This window comes from Erythrolamprus reginae, chromosome 1 (genome assembly GCF_031021105.1).
Source record: "Erythrolamprus reginae isolate rEryReg1 chromosome 1, rEryReg1.hap1, whole genome shotgun sequence".
Lineage (NCBI taxonomy): Eukaryota > Metazoa > Chordata > Lepidosauria > Squamata > Dipsadidae > Erythrolamprus > Erythrolamprus reginae.
In genome coordinates this window covers 177,368,125-177,381,963 of record NC_091950.1, presented here as the reverse complement: position 1 = coordinate 177,381,963, position 13,839 = coordinate 177,368,125, and the positions used below count along the sequence as shown (strand labels likewise).

At 34.7% G+C, this 13,839-nt stretch overlaps 1 protein-coding gene across 1 annotated transcript in view; it reads left to right on the top strand.

The window, feature by feature from the left end:
* NEB (nebulin) overlaps positions 1 to 13,839 on the top strand; it is a 244,026-nt gene that overhangs the window by 176,071 nt on the left and 54,116 nt on the right. The window contains exons 107-117 of the mRNA XM_070737126.1: positions 993 to 1,097; positions 1,192 to 1,296; positions 2,245 to 2,343; positions 2,768 to 2,878; positions 4,824 to 4,928; positions 7,029 to 7,133; positions 7,319 to 7,423; positions 7,883 to 7,987; positions 9,362 to 9,466; positions 10,094 to 10,198; positions 11,682 to 11,786. Of these exons, the coding sequence (XP_070593227.1) occupies positions 993 to 1,097; positions 1,192 to 1,296; positions 2,245 to 2,343; positions 2,768 to 2,878; positions 4,824 to 4,928; positions 7,029 to 7,133; positions 7,319 to 7,423; positions 7,883 to 7,987; positions 9,362 to 9,466; positions 10,094 to 10,198; positions 11,682 to 11,786 (1,155 nt within the window). The remainder of the gene's footprint in view (positions 1 to 992; positions 1,098 to 1,191; positions 1,297 to 2,244; positions 2,344 to 2,767; positions 2,879 to 4,823; positions 4,929 to 7,028; positions 7,134 to 7,318; positions 7,424 to 7,882; positions 7,988 to 9,361; positions 9,467 to 10,093; positions 10,199 to 11,681; positions 11,787 to 13,839) is intronic.

Sequence of the window (13,839 nt, the reverse complement as noted above, 5' to 3'; positions counted from 1 at the left end):
ATTTATTTTATTTATTTTATTTATTTTATTTATTTTATTTATTTTATTTATTTTATTTATTTTATTTATTTTATTTATTTTATTTATTTTATTTATTTTATTTATTTTATTTATTTTATTTATTTTATTTATTTTATTTATTTTATTTATTTTATTTATTTGTCAATCAAGTATAGGATAGTCGTTTATATAAACATAACATAGCAAGTAATGATAAAAAGACAATATGACAGTAGGACAGGGACGGTAGGCACAATGGTACGCTTACGCATGCCCCTTAAAGACCTCTTAGAAAAGGGGAGAGATGAATTGTAGACAATCAAAGGATGAAGATTTTGGGGTTGGGGGAACAACAGTCAGGTAGTGAATTCCAGGCATTGATCGCTGTATTGCTGAAGTCATATTTTCTGCAATCTAGTTTGCTTGCTGTAAATTAAGCATGGGCTCCATGTATACAGTATTCTATTACCTTTAATATAGATTTATCACCACAACTGAGCTCAAAATTTCTACACCAAATATTTTGTTAAGTGAATTTTGGCCCATTTTACAACCTTTCTTGACACGTGAATCACTGCAGTTGTGAAGTTAGTAACATGACTGTTAAGTGAATCTGGCTTCCCGAATGACTTTGCTTATAAGAAGATCACAGGTGATTATATAACTCTGGGACACTGCAACCATCATAAATATTGTCTGATTTCAGTTGCCAAGCATCTGAATTGTGATCACCTGATCATGGGGATGCTGCAACTGTTGTAAGTGTGAAAAATGGTCTTAAGTAACTTTTTTCAGTGCTGTTCTAACTTTGAACGATCAGTAAATGAACTTTTGTAGGATTAACTATGTTAATTTAAGAGGCATAGCTAAATCATGTGTTTATTATTTAGCATTCATGGGTCAGTTCTGTCTAGTCAAATGACTGAAATAAATGTTTCTTCAGCAAATACTGTGCAACATAGATTAAGATTTAATCCTTTTTTTTCTTACAGAGAATGTATCGGGAGGTGTATCACAAAAATAAAGATAAGATTCATACTACACCTGATACTCCACTCCATCGCCAAGTGAAAATAAACCAAGAAGCTTTCAGTGATGTAGGCATATCTTATTTTTATATTAGACGCACAATTTGTGTTGTGTTTGATTTTGCAGGGAGGGGAGAATCTTATTCTTCTCTCTTTATTTTAGCTTATCTACAAGACTGATTTCTTCAAGATGCAAGGACACTTGATTTCCTTACCATTTACTCCACAAACTGTACACAACCGCTATGTTGGAGAAATTACAAGTGATGTAAGCAAAACTTGTTTTAAATCTTTAGAATAAGTTTCTGTGAATACATATAGGCGGGTTGCAACAAATATTAATGCCTATGGCATTATCAACAATATTTTCTATTAATGGTTTCCCTCCCTAAAATAAAATATTAAAATGCATGACAGCCAATAAACGGAACCTGTATTTGCTTTCGGGTGCAATTCAAAGTGCTAGTTGTTATTTTAAAAAGCCTACATGGTATTGTAGGTTAGCTAAAGAACTGTCGTTACCCGGTAATGTCTAACTGACTCAGCAGAGTGGGAAGGCAGGAAACATTGTGGGTCCCTTCTCCTAAGGAAGTGCAGTTGGTGTAACCCAGAAGAAGGGTCTTCTCCATGGTAGCTCCCTCCCTTTAGAACATCATCCCTGAGGAGATTAGATTGGCCCCCACTTTGACACTTTTTTTGCAAGACCCTCAAGACCTGATTTTGCCAATGGGTGTAGGGATTCCAGAGTGGGATGGAGCCCATCAAGTGACTTGTTTGATTGATTATTGTCACCAGGAGACCTGCAGAGTATTGATTTTATTTTTTGTATATTGGTTTTTTTTAATTGTTTTAAACCACTCAGAATCACTGAGGTTGATTGGCAGACAGAAAATGTTTCATAAGCAAACAAACAAACACATACACAAGGGACAGGATTAGTTTGTTATATCAACTGCAAATGCTTTGGGTACTCCAATTGAAACCTGTGGATTTCAAGATTTTGGACTACAGTGCTCATCAGTCTTGGCTATGCAGACTGTGGTGGTTCAGAATGGAATCAAATTATAGTTTTCCCATCCCTATATTAGACAAATGTTCCAATAGAATGGCTTTGTGATTTCTCAGCTTTTAAGACCAGTTCAGATTATTGATTTATGTGAAATATATATTCTGATATGGAAGAGCTATATATTCAATCAATGTCTTTATTTGACAGGTTAAATACAAAAGTGATCTACAATGGCTCAGAGGTCTGGGCTGCTTCCTGTATGATACTCCGGATATGGTCCGTGCGCGGCATTTACGCAAACTCTGGGTATGTCATTTCTCACACACAACTATCAATGCTAGATGTATTTATTTACTGAACCTTACTTATTAATTAAGACTCACTGTAAGCCAATATTTATCATTATTATTATTATTGTTGTTATTATTATTATTATTATTATTATTTAGATTTGTATGCTGCCCTTCTCAGAAAACTGTTTATAGTGTCATATGAGATAATTAATTAATCAAGCATATATGCCACTTTATCTCCATAATAAATGGCTTACAAATAAACCCATAATATAAATATATTTTAAACATAAGACAATATGAATCTGTAATACACGAACACTGAGACTGACATTCTGTTAAAGTTAGGTAAACTTTACTTTCTTAAATTTGTTTTAATCTTCGCTTTCTTACTTAATTGTGTGGGGCTAATGTTTTAAATCTATTTTCCTTTCCAGTCTCATTATGTGTACACTGATGCTGCAAAGAAAGTTCGAGACAAGTACTCTGTGGTTCTAGACACTCCTGTTTATAGAAAAGACCAGGAGCTAAAGACCCACCTTAGTGAGGTGAGTTCAATGTATTTATTAATGTATCTATTGAATTTGTTTGCTGCCCGGTGTTGTGTCCAGAGGACAGTTGGAAAATGTGGCCCGCCCCCTATCCTTGGGCGGGAAAATACAGAGCATGGATTGGCTAGCTCAGCCTGGCAACAAGGGATATAAATAGCTGCCAGGCATGGCCATGTTGTTGTTGTTAGCAATTGCAGTTGCATGTTACCGTTATTATTTTCCAATAAACCATTCGAGAGTTTCCCTGGCCTACCAGTGTCTTATTTGGCAGGCTTCACATCCATCTCACCTGACATCACTGTAGGCAATTTGTTAGTTTCCCCACAATGAAAAGCTCTTTAAATTCAAAAGGAAAACTGACTCCTAACATATGGTTGCTTTCTATGTAACCGCCATAGAAGAAGGTTGGACATTCACTGTGGCAGACAACCAATGAAAAATACAGCATAGAGACATGATTCCATTGATACCAATACAAATATGAAATAGAATTGATGGTGGGACTACTTGGTAACTTTGCAAAGTGAAGAAAATTCTACACTGTTTTTGGGTAGATATATGTCACGGGTGTCAAATTTGATCATGTCACGTGACATCATGTGATGTCTTGTGACCTTTCTTGCCATTGAGGAGCTGGGGTGAACATGGCTTGCATGTGATGCATCCGACTTGTGGGATATAACCAAGGGGACTTGTATGCAATCTGCTTTTCAGCATAACTAACTGCATACATTGTAGTTTAGGTTGGGAAGAAGTGCCAACAAAGCTGAATATATGTCATAGCAGGGAGGCTTTGATTGTTATTGTTGGGAAGTTATGAATTTATAAATCAATCAACCCAGTTTTGACCAAATTATAAACCCAAGGTTGGTTATAACAGACACATGCTTGCAAAATCTTAGATAATTTGCTTTGAATTTAATTATTATAAGCCAAGTTCAGGGATGAAGGAAAACAGCTACTGTTCCATATTGTTTGCCTGTAAATGCTGCATAATACTTTTGAGCTAAAGGATCTTCTTCCTATTATAGTCAATGGTGCAAGTGAGGTTAGTGCAAGACATTTCCAATAATATCCTGCCCCAAAATGAAGGTGAAAAGTAGTTAAATTATTTTGATAACTTTAGACAGAAATATTGAGCAATGCTTCATTCCAGGAAAAAAAGAGATTTTAGAATAGAATAGAATTCTTTATTGGCCAAGTGTGATTGGAAACACAAGGAATTTATCTTTGGTGCTTACGCTCTCAGTGTACATAAAAGAAAAGATACATTTGTCAAGAATCATGAGGTACAACACTTAATGATTGTCATATGATACAAATAACCAATCAGTAAATATTAATATAAATTGTAATGATACAAGCAACAAGTTAGATTCATACAATCATAAGTAGGAGGAGGTGGCGATAGGAATGATTAGAAGACTAATAACAATATTAATGCAGCCTCAGTGAATAGTTTGACAGTGGTGGGGGAATTATTTGTTTAGCACAGTGGTTCTCAACCTGGGGGCCAGGACCCCTTTTGGGGTTGAATGACCATTTCACAGGGGTCGCCTGAGACCCTGGGAAAAGACAAATTTCTCCTGGTATTAGGAACTAAAGCTTCTATTCTGGCATCTTGGAACATATTTTTACAATCCGACCAATCAGGCGTTTACAGTGGGGGCGTCTCTCTGACCTTCCTTCCAATCAGCTCAAAGCTCTGTTGAGAGAATTGGGGCTAGACTTATGGTTGGGGGTCACCACAACACGAGGAACTGTATTAAGGGGTCGCCACCTTAGAAAGGTTGAGAACCACTGGTTTAGCAGATGATGAGTTAAATGTTCTACTGTTTAGCCCATATCAACTGCTTTAAGGAGTTACGAACTTTGCTTTTCTTTAATGATGGGCATATTTGGGGTTGTTCTCACAATATCGTATTCATGTAATCCTTTCCAGATTGTATACAGAGCTGCAGGTAAAGAGCAAAAGACTAAGTACACATCTATCCTTGATACACCAGAATTTAACAGAGCCAAAAGGGGACAAAAACTGCAGAGCAAGGTATGTACATGTGCAGCTGCAGGTATGAAAGAATTGTGTAACATTTTCTAATTACCTTTAATTTTGTAATGTTGAGAAACATTGTACCATCTTCCTTCATATTTTTGATTATTTATTAAAATATTTAAGGAACAGAATAATAACTGCATTAAAAATATAGAACAATTCATAGAAGAAAAAGAACAAAATTGGGCAAATTAACTAGAGATTTACAATAATCAATTTTGAAATTGTTTCATTAATTAATTAAAGGTACGGAATTGTTCATTATGGCAACTTAAGAAATACATTGTAGTCTTAATTAAACTCTACGCATAATATTGATAACATAACTATTTGTAATTATTTTTTTAAAAAGAAGCTAAAATAAAAAATAAAAAAGAGAAAAAATAAAAGCATGAAAACAACATTACACAATGATTAACTCTCTTTAAATTAATAGCATAGATGTAAGGGTTTTTCCTCAACCAACTTACTCATGACAATAAAAGAAAGTAGCGTAGTTTCATAAATCTCTAATGTAATTTACTCTTGGTTGTTTTTCCAAGTAATAAGACTTGGACCCCACCACCACCACCAGGCAGGAACTTTCCTTTTGTACATTTGTGCTGTTGGCATTCCTGCCAAGTAACTGTGACCTACTCAGCTCATTGGAAAGGATATATTAAGAGCTCTTCTCCTGCCATTGTTATGTGCTTTGTAATTGTGCAAATTACACTAACAAATGGTTTCCTGTGCTTGTAATTATTGAGTCAGCTTAGTGGAATCTTCAGGTCTATTCCACCTCCAAGAATTTTCATTGTCTTAATTCCAAACCATCTCTGATCTGTCTTGTAAAAGCTTATGCCTAATATTTCCTCCTCCTCCTCCTCCTCCTCCTTCTTCTCCTCCTCCTCCTCCTCCATCTTGTATACTTTTCTCACATTGTGAACTAAGCTAGATGCGCCTATTGTTCTAATTATAACATAGCTATACTTTTTTGCAATATTTTTTATTAATGTTCTTGTTTTCACATCTTAACATTTTCAAGCAGATCTCTCTCTGTCTCTCTCTGTCTCTGTTTCTGTCTCTCTCTCTGTCTCTCTGTCTCGCTCTGTCTCTGTCTGCCTCTGTCTCTGTCTCTGTCTCTCTCTGTCTCTGTCTCTCTCTCTCTATCTATCTATAGCCAGAACAAGGTCAAAATAGTGCTATCCTGGTCTCCCTTAATGTCAATATATATATGTATACACACATACACACACAAACACACATATATACAGTACATTGGTGATATAGCTAGACTGTTTTTAGTTATTTTAATTAATGTAGTTATTAATTCATCACAGATTTACAGCCACAAACATCCAACTAGAGTCATTTTCTTACTCTGAGTCTATTTTAGAATGAGTGGCAAATAAATAAATAAATAAATAAATAAATAAATAAATAAATAAATAAATAAATAAATAAATAAATAAATAAATAAATAAATAAATAAATAAATAAATAAATAAATAAATAAATAAATTTTAAAAACGAATAAACAAATAAATAAATAAATAAATTTAAAAAATGAATAAACAAACAAACAAATAAATAAATAAATTTTATATCATTTGATTACTTGAAAGAAATTGAAATAAAATCGTAAAGTTGAAGACTGCTAAATTTTGGTAATCAGAGCTGAACTGATATGAGCGCAGGTCGTTTGGCAATTTAACCTTTCTTATTTCCATACTTTGATTGTACTGGAGGAATGCACATGGATCATTTATTTGATGCATTTGGCTAGTATTTCTTGTTAGAAGCTTATCATAGAAAACTCTACCAAGCAATATTCCAATGGGATTAATGATTGATTTTATTAATTGATATAATTCATTGCAGTTTACTCTTAATTTGAAGGGTTTCTGCTTCTTACAATTTCTTCTTACAAAATGCAGTAGCTCTGATCTTTAGAGGTCCCTGATTTAAAAAATGCCAGTATGTAAGCATGAACTGACACTTAAGAGCAGAAAGACCAAGAATATAAGTATGCAAAATTCAATGGAAGAAGGAGTCTGGGTTTTTAGATGTACATGAAACCTCTCTGATCTGTAACAACTTTATATTCTTCTACAGTACTTGTATGTTGAACTTGCCACCAAGGAAAGACCACATCACCATGCTGGAGACCATACACCTGCCTTAAAACTTGCTAAGCATGTGAAGGACTTTGCCAGTGAGGTAAAAGCTGCAACCATTTGGGTTATCTTCATGAGACAGATGAACATCTGGTTCTTCTAAAGAGCAAGCCTTCAGGCTATGCTCACTGAGATATTCAAAGTCCCACTTTTATACTTTAGTCTCTATAGAGCACAAGTCTCAATATTAATCATACTTTTCCTCCCCTCCCACTTCTGTTTCTTTAGAAAAAATACAGGTCACTCTACGATAAACTAAAGGATAAATATGTAACAGTCCCAGATACACCAATCCTCATCAGAGCTAAGAAGGCTTATCTGAATGCCAGTGATGTAAGTGAATGATAAGAAAAAGATACCTTTCAAAGATAATACATGTTTTCACGCTATAAATAATGTTATAGGAGGATAATCAATTCTTATTAAATGGGTCTTCATAATGAAATATTAAATTAGTAGAAAAATTATTCAGCAGATGAAATAATAGTTACCAAAATAGGGATGAATGTGAATTTTTGCAGAAAACCAGGATTATTTAGAATGTACATTTGGTTTATAATTGTCTGTCTGCCTGTCTGTCTGTCTGCCTGCCTATGAAAAATTAAGCAGTCAGAATATAATTGGATAACATTGTCTTCAGGTTAGGATTTATGCCTATTTTTGTCTGTGTGAAAGCTGAACAAATGTCTGATTCATCCCATATTAGGAAACATAATTCAGGGCTATCTCATTAATGATATAAAAATACATTTCAAACAAATGTCTTCTGGTGTTTTTTCTTTTTTTAATCAGCTGCGCTACAAAGAAACATTTGAGCGAGCAAAGGGTAAATACCACACTGTAAAGGATGCCTTAGACATTGTCTATCATCGCAAAGTCACTGATGATATCAGCAAAGTAAGTATATGGCTTCTTAAACATGCAATTCTGCCTGACTATAAAACATTCTCAATATCCATTTAACTCAAAAGCATTCAGTTTGCAAGACCTTGTTTTTAAAGGGGTCCAATTATTTCCCATCCCACCTACCTACCCACCCATCCAGCTACAGCAAACTGTAGTTGTCATTAGGGACCATTACATCAAATTGGGGTTTGGGGAGCTTCCTTTACATTTAGAATACTGCAGCAGAGCCTAGATAAGGTATTAGAAAGCAGTGGCATCACCTTGCCAACAAAAGTTCATATTGACAAAGCCATGGTTCCCCCTAGTTGTAATGTAAGGCTGGGAGAGTTGCACTTGTAAGGAATTGATCTTCTGAAATTGTGGTGTTGGAGAAGACTCTTGGGAGTCCCTTGGGATTGATGAGACAATTAAATCAGCCAATCCTTAAAAAGAAACCAACTCTTTGGAAGCACAGATACTGAATCTGAAGCTCAAATACTTTGGCCATCAAATGAGAAGAACATAATTTATTTATTTTTTAAAGATTGAAGGCAAAAGGAGAAGGGAACAGCAGAGGATGAGATGGTTAGATAGTGTCATTAATGTAAAGAACATAAATTTGGTCAAACTTGTTAGATTTGCCCATAAATGAAGGATCAAATCACAGGAAAAATTCAGCACCTTTATTGTCTATTAGAAACATAGAAGACTGTCAGCAGAAAAAGACCTCATGATCCATCTAGTCTGCCCTTATACTATTTTCTGTATTTTATTTTAGGATTAATTAGAATTAATACAGACTGCAGACAGGCTGCAGGGAAGCCACTTTTAAGGACTTCCCTGAAGCCTGCTAGTCACTGACAGCAGTTTATTTCTCCCACCGCTAGATTAGCCAATCAGTGGCAGTTATGCAAATTGATACGTACATAACACTACCCTGGGAGCCTGGCATGCTATGGTCCATGGGTTCATCAAAAGTCAGGTACAACTTAGTGACCGAATAACAACTGTATTGGAAGTTACTTAGCACTGTATATCCTTGTCTTCATTTTGTGATGGCATTGCGGATATCCTCCCCAGTCTGATTAGGTGTATGGATTTGGCATTACACAATGCTTCATTTGTCCCCTCCCTCCACATTCTAGTTCAGTTTTGCTGGCGAAAAAGAATTTCAAGCAGCAGATGTGAGTGGTGTCACATCTTGGTACCTCCATTCGATGCATATTTTTCTTAGTCTAGGCTTGCCTACATAAAGCTCCATTTTTGCAGGTCCCATTGCATTTTGTGGGGATTTCTTGTAGAAAAACATATATACATTCTCATATATTCTCATTGTGTATTTTTGTTAATTGAATATTATTTATTCATTGTTTGCAATTTTTTTAGGTGAAATATAAAGAAAAATACATGAGTGAATTAGGATTTTGGAGATCTATCCCAGACCGGCCAGAACACTACCACCATCGTGCAGTCACTGATGCAGTTAGTACTGTGAGTATTAATTTATGTTGATTAATTTATGTTGTGTGCAAGATGCCTTAGAGAGCAATAGGCTTGAGAAAATCTAAGGTGGTTAATTTATGGTGCAATTCATAAATGCATCATTTTCTATTTTTGCTCATACCTTAGAGAGCTTAGCAGTCATAATACCACCTGCAAAATGAACTCAAGATTTATAGGGTTACCAGTGGACTTTTGACTGCATTTTGTTTATGATCTCAGAATTTAAAATCCATCAAAACATCTAAGCTCCAGTGTAGCTAAAAGCAAAGGAATTGTTTATTATTATTAATGGTTAATATGATAGGTGGAATTGAATGGAGAAGAACAGACTCGAGCTCTATTCTGCCAGAACTGAGCAGATGTAGATATTTGAAGGACTTTCCATAGGAGGTTATCTTAGGTTTATAGCTTGCGTTCAAAGAGTTGCCAAGAGGACTTTTGCCTAGATTCAGCTTATGTGCCAAAAGGAAAAATATAGCTCTTCTAACTGAAATCTGCTAAAAAAAAGTTAAACAATTTAACTAGTTGGTTAAATTAGGAGTTTAGGGTGACTCCTTGTGACTTCTGACATTATTTCATATAGTTAAGTTTTCTCTTGCTACTTTGTTTTTGCAGGTTAAATATAAGGAAGATTTAACATGGCTCAAAGGCATTGGATGCTACGCATGGGATACTCCGGATCTTGTCCTCGCAGGAAAGAATAAAGCTCTGTATAGTCCAGTATGTGCATTATTTGTATCTGTTCAAAATTGTGAGAGGTAGTTTCTTTATGAAGATCTGATTTAGTGGCAGGATTCCACATACACAAGGGGAAAGAGCTTGGATACATTATTTAGAAATCAAGTTAATTTTCTTTCTAGTCAACCTGTACAGGTTTGCCTAACAGATTTTCTTTATCAACATAAAATTTTACCAGTTTCTACAATACTGTGTCATATTCATGTTCTGCTGATCATGCGATTGAATCAGTTGGATAAATAAATCAAGATTCATGTCATGCAGGTAATCCTTGAGTTACAACCACCATTGGGATCTGTTGCTAAGCAAGATAATTGTTAAATGACTTACACCTTATCCTACAACCCTTTTTTGCCATGGTTGTTAGATAAATCATTGGAGTTGTTAAGTGATTCTAGCTTCCCCCATTTACTTGGTTTGTGTGAAGCCAGCTGAGAAAGCGCAAATGGCTATCACATGTTCTTGGGATGCTGCAACTGTTGTAAATACAAGCTGGTTGCCAAGAACCAAAATTTTGATCATGGGACTACGGAAATGCTGCAGTAGTTCATAGGTGCAAAAACTGATTGCAAATCATTTTTTTCAGTCCTGTTGTAACTTTGAATGGTCACTTAATGGATGGTTGTAAGTGAAGGACTACTTGAAATAAATGTTTTAGTTTAATTTAGTTTACTTTGTTGCCAGTGCACCGCATACAATGAAATTAAATGCCATCTTTAGTGTACATTATAATTATAAAAATAAAACACAAACACAGATCCTTCACATTCTATACAATTGAATTGAAAATCAATATTGCATTAAAGTTGCACTATACAGTAGAATTCAATATAGTTACTGTCCTGGGATAGAAGCTGTTTTTCAGCCTATTTGTCCTTGTTTTTATTATCCTGTACCATCTGCCAGATGGTAATAATTCAAAAAAAAAAAAAGGGTGCCTAGGATGACATGGATCTTTAAGAATGTTTTGAACTTTCTTAAGGCAACGGGAGCTATAAAGCTCTTCCAAAGAGGGGAAAGGACGGGCAATGATTTTCTGGGCAATGAGGTTAACTCTCTAGAGTGCTGTCCTATCTGCCACTATGTAATTGGCAAATCATACACAGGTGCAGTAAATTAAAATACTGTCTATGGGATAGCGACAGAAAATCACCAGCAGTTTTTCATTCAATTGTTGTTTCCTAAACATTTTCTGTGAGCCACACGAATCATGGTGGAATCAGGGACTCTATAAAACTGATAAATAAGCAAATAAAAATATATCACAGTTCTGTTTGGGGATGCACCAGACTAACAGGTCTTCTAGGCTGGAAACTTTCAAGGAATCATTTACTGATATCTCATTTTCATTAGTAATTGTGAAAAGATTGCAGTGTTTCACACATTTATATTTCATCAGTATTTGATGACTTTTGATTTTTGTAATATTTAATCCTTATAACTGTTGTATATTTGTTTTCAATAGTATAAGTACAAGGAAACATTTGAAAAGACAAAATCCAAGTTCAAGTATGTTGCTGACAGTCCAATTAACAGACATTTTAAACATGCTACTCATTTGATGGATGCGGTAAGTAGATTAAAAGACTCTTGTAATATAGGAATTGCCCACAACAATTCCATGAAATCTTCCTCAGCACATTAAATTGCTTTGTACCCTCAAGATCAGGAAACATGGAGGAAGATTAGTTGGCTGAGAACTTAAGACAAACAAGCCTGAATCAATTAACTAATTCATAAGTTAACTAAGAGTGGTGATGGCACATTGGTTAGAATGTAGTTTTGCCAGAAATTCAATCCTGACCGAATCGAGGTTGACTCAGTCTTCTATCATTCTGGGGTGAGTAAAATGAGGGCCCAGATTATTGGGGGCAATATGCTGACTCTGTAAACCACTTAGAAAGGACTGTAAAGCACTATGAAATGGTGTTTAAATCCAAGAGATACTTCTATTGTTAAGCCTCAAAAGATTAAGTATAGCCCAAAACAGACCTCCTCAAATGCCCAAAATAAATTCCAATCTCCAGTTAGATGACTTTCATCTCATAGAGATACATAGGTTCAGAGAACTAATACATTTTACCTACCCAATTCTTCAAGGTAGTTGGAGAAAACGATAGCTAAAAAAGCAAGTATCTTCATTTCAGATTTTGCTCCCAATATCTAGCAGCACAGAATGCCATCTTAAACACTGATTGGTGGCAATGCCCAAACCTAGTTGCCCATACAAAGAAATGATACCACAAAGCCTTCTTAAAGGTAGTTTCCTGCTATAAAGGCTACTGAGATAGTGGAGAATGTATATAAGGACAATGAATTTCCAAAATGGTGATTTGCGCTGCTGATGTCTAATTAGGATAGGGTGTATACTGCTACAACTATCCGTAAAGTGATCTGACTGGGTTAGAAGTTGATTAAATATTTTGTGAAAGGGACTAGTTGTTCTAAAAACATTTAGGGATAAATATCAATATATGGAGAACTTAGGTGGAATAATAGCTTCAAGATTCCTTGATTGTGTCTTTGGAACTGCAGTTGCCACATCGTACAAATTAGGGTTAAGAAAGTGCATGAAAAACTCACAATGATTTTTCTTTAAAAAAATCCTGGACATATGAGATTTGGTATGAAAAGAACTTGAGTTTTCTTTGTGATAGTGCCGTATTTATTTTATAAAAATATAAGTAAATCCAATTATAGAAAACTAACTGGTTTATATTAAGATGCAACTTAAACAGAATTGGAAGTATTGAAGGAAAGTAGAGGGTTAAGAAATTTGGGTACAATAGTAGGATTTCCCTAAGAAGTCAGTTTTGAAGATGTAAATACCCAACCACAAGCACGATGTTTTCATGTCTGATATAAAATAATGTGTGAATCAATCAGGAAAATATTAAGCATATAAGGAATAGAAATGATTTTATAAACTCCAATAATGATGCATGCTTAATGCAAAAAATGAGAATTCCCCCTGTTCCTGAGATACATCTTTTTAGGGACACTTTATTTCTGCTGAATACATAAATCTTCTTCCACTTCAAAAAAAATCAAGTTAATTTTCCTACATTTGGAGCTGTGAAGTAAGTATAGTTCAAGTCAATCTCATTCAGGCCAGCGAAATTAATTGATGCTGAGGTGTGCCAAACTCTGCTCTTAGTTAAATATATTCTATATTTTGCTGTGTGTCCTTAATGGGTTAAGTTCAGATTATTAATGTGGACCTATATGACAAGCATTTATATATTTTGAAATGTATATATATAGTCAGAATACAGTTGAATTTAATATTTTGATTAACTTGAAGAGTTAAAAGACATGCTGCCAACTCTGAAGTTTTAATTCTGTATCTTTAACACTGACATTTTATTCTTACTGAAGCTGGAAATAAGCCCTTATTCAGGCTGATTTCTGATTAGAGCAGCCTAGCACTGCTCTAGTTTAATTTAATTTAATTTAATTTAAAAGAGTATGTTGTGTTTTAAATGTATGTACAGTATAACTATTTTTGGGAAGGCGGGGAATGGGGCCCTTCTCTATTTTCTGAATGGGTGAATGGATTTAATGAGTAACTAGAAAAAGTTTTGCATAGTTGACACATTGCGGTTAACATTTATGCCTCTCCA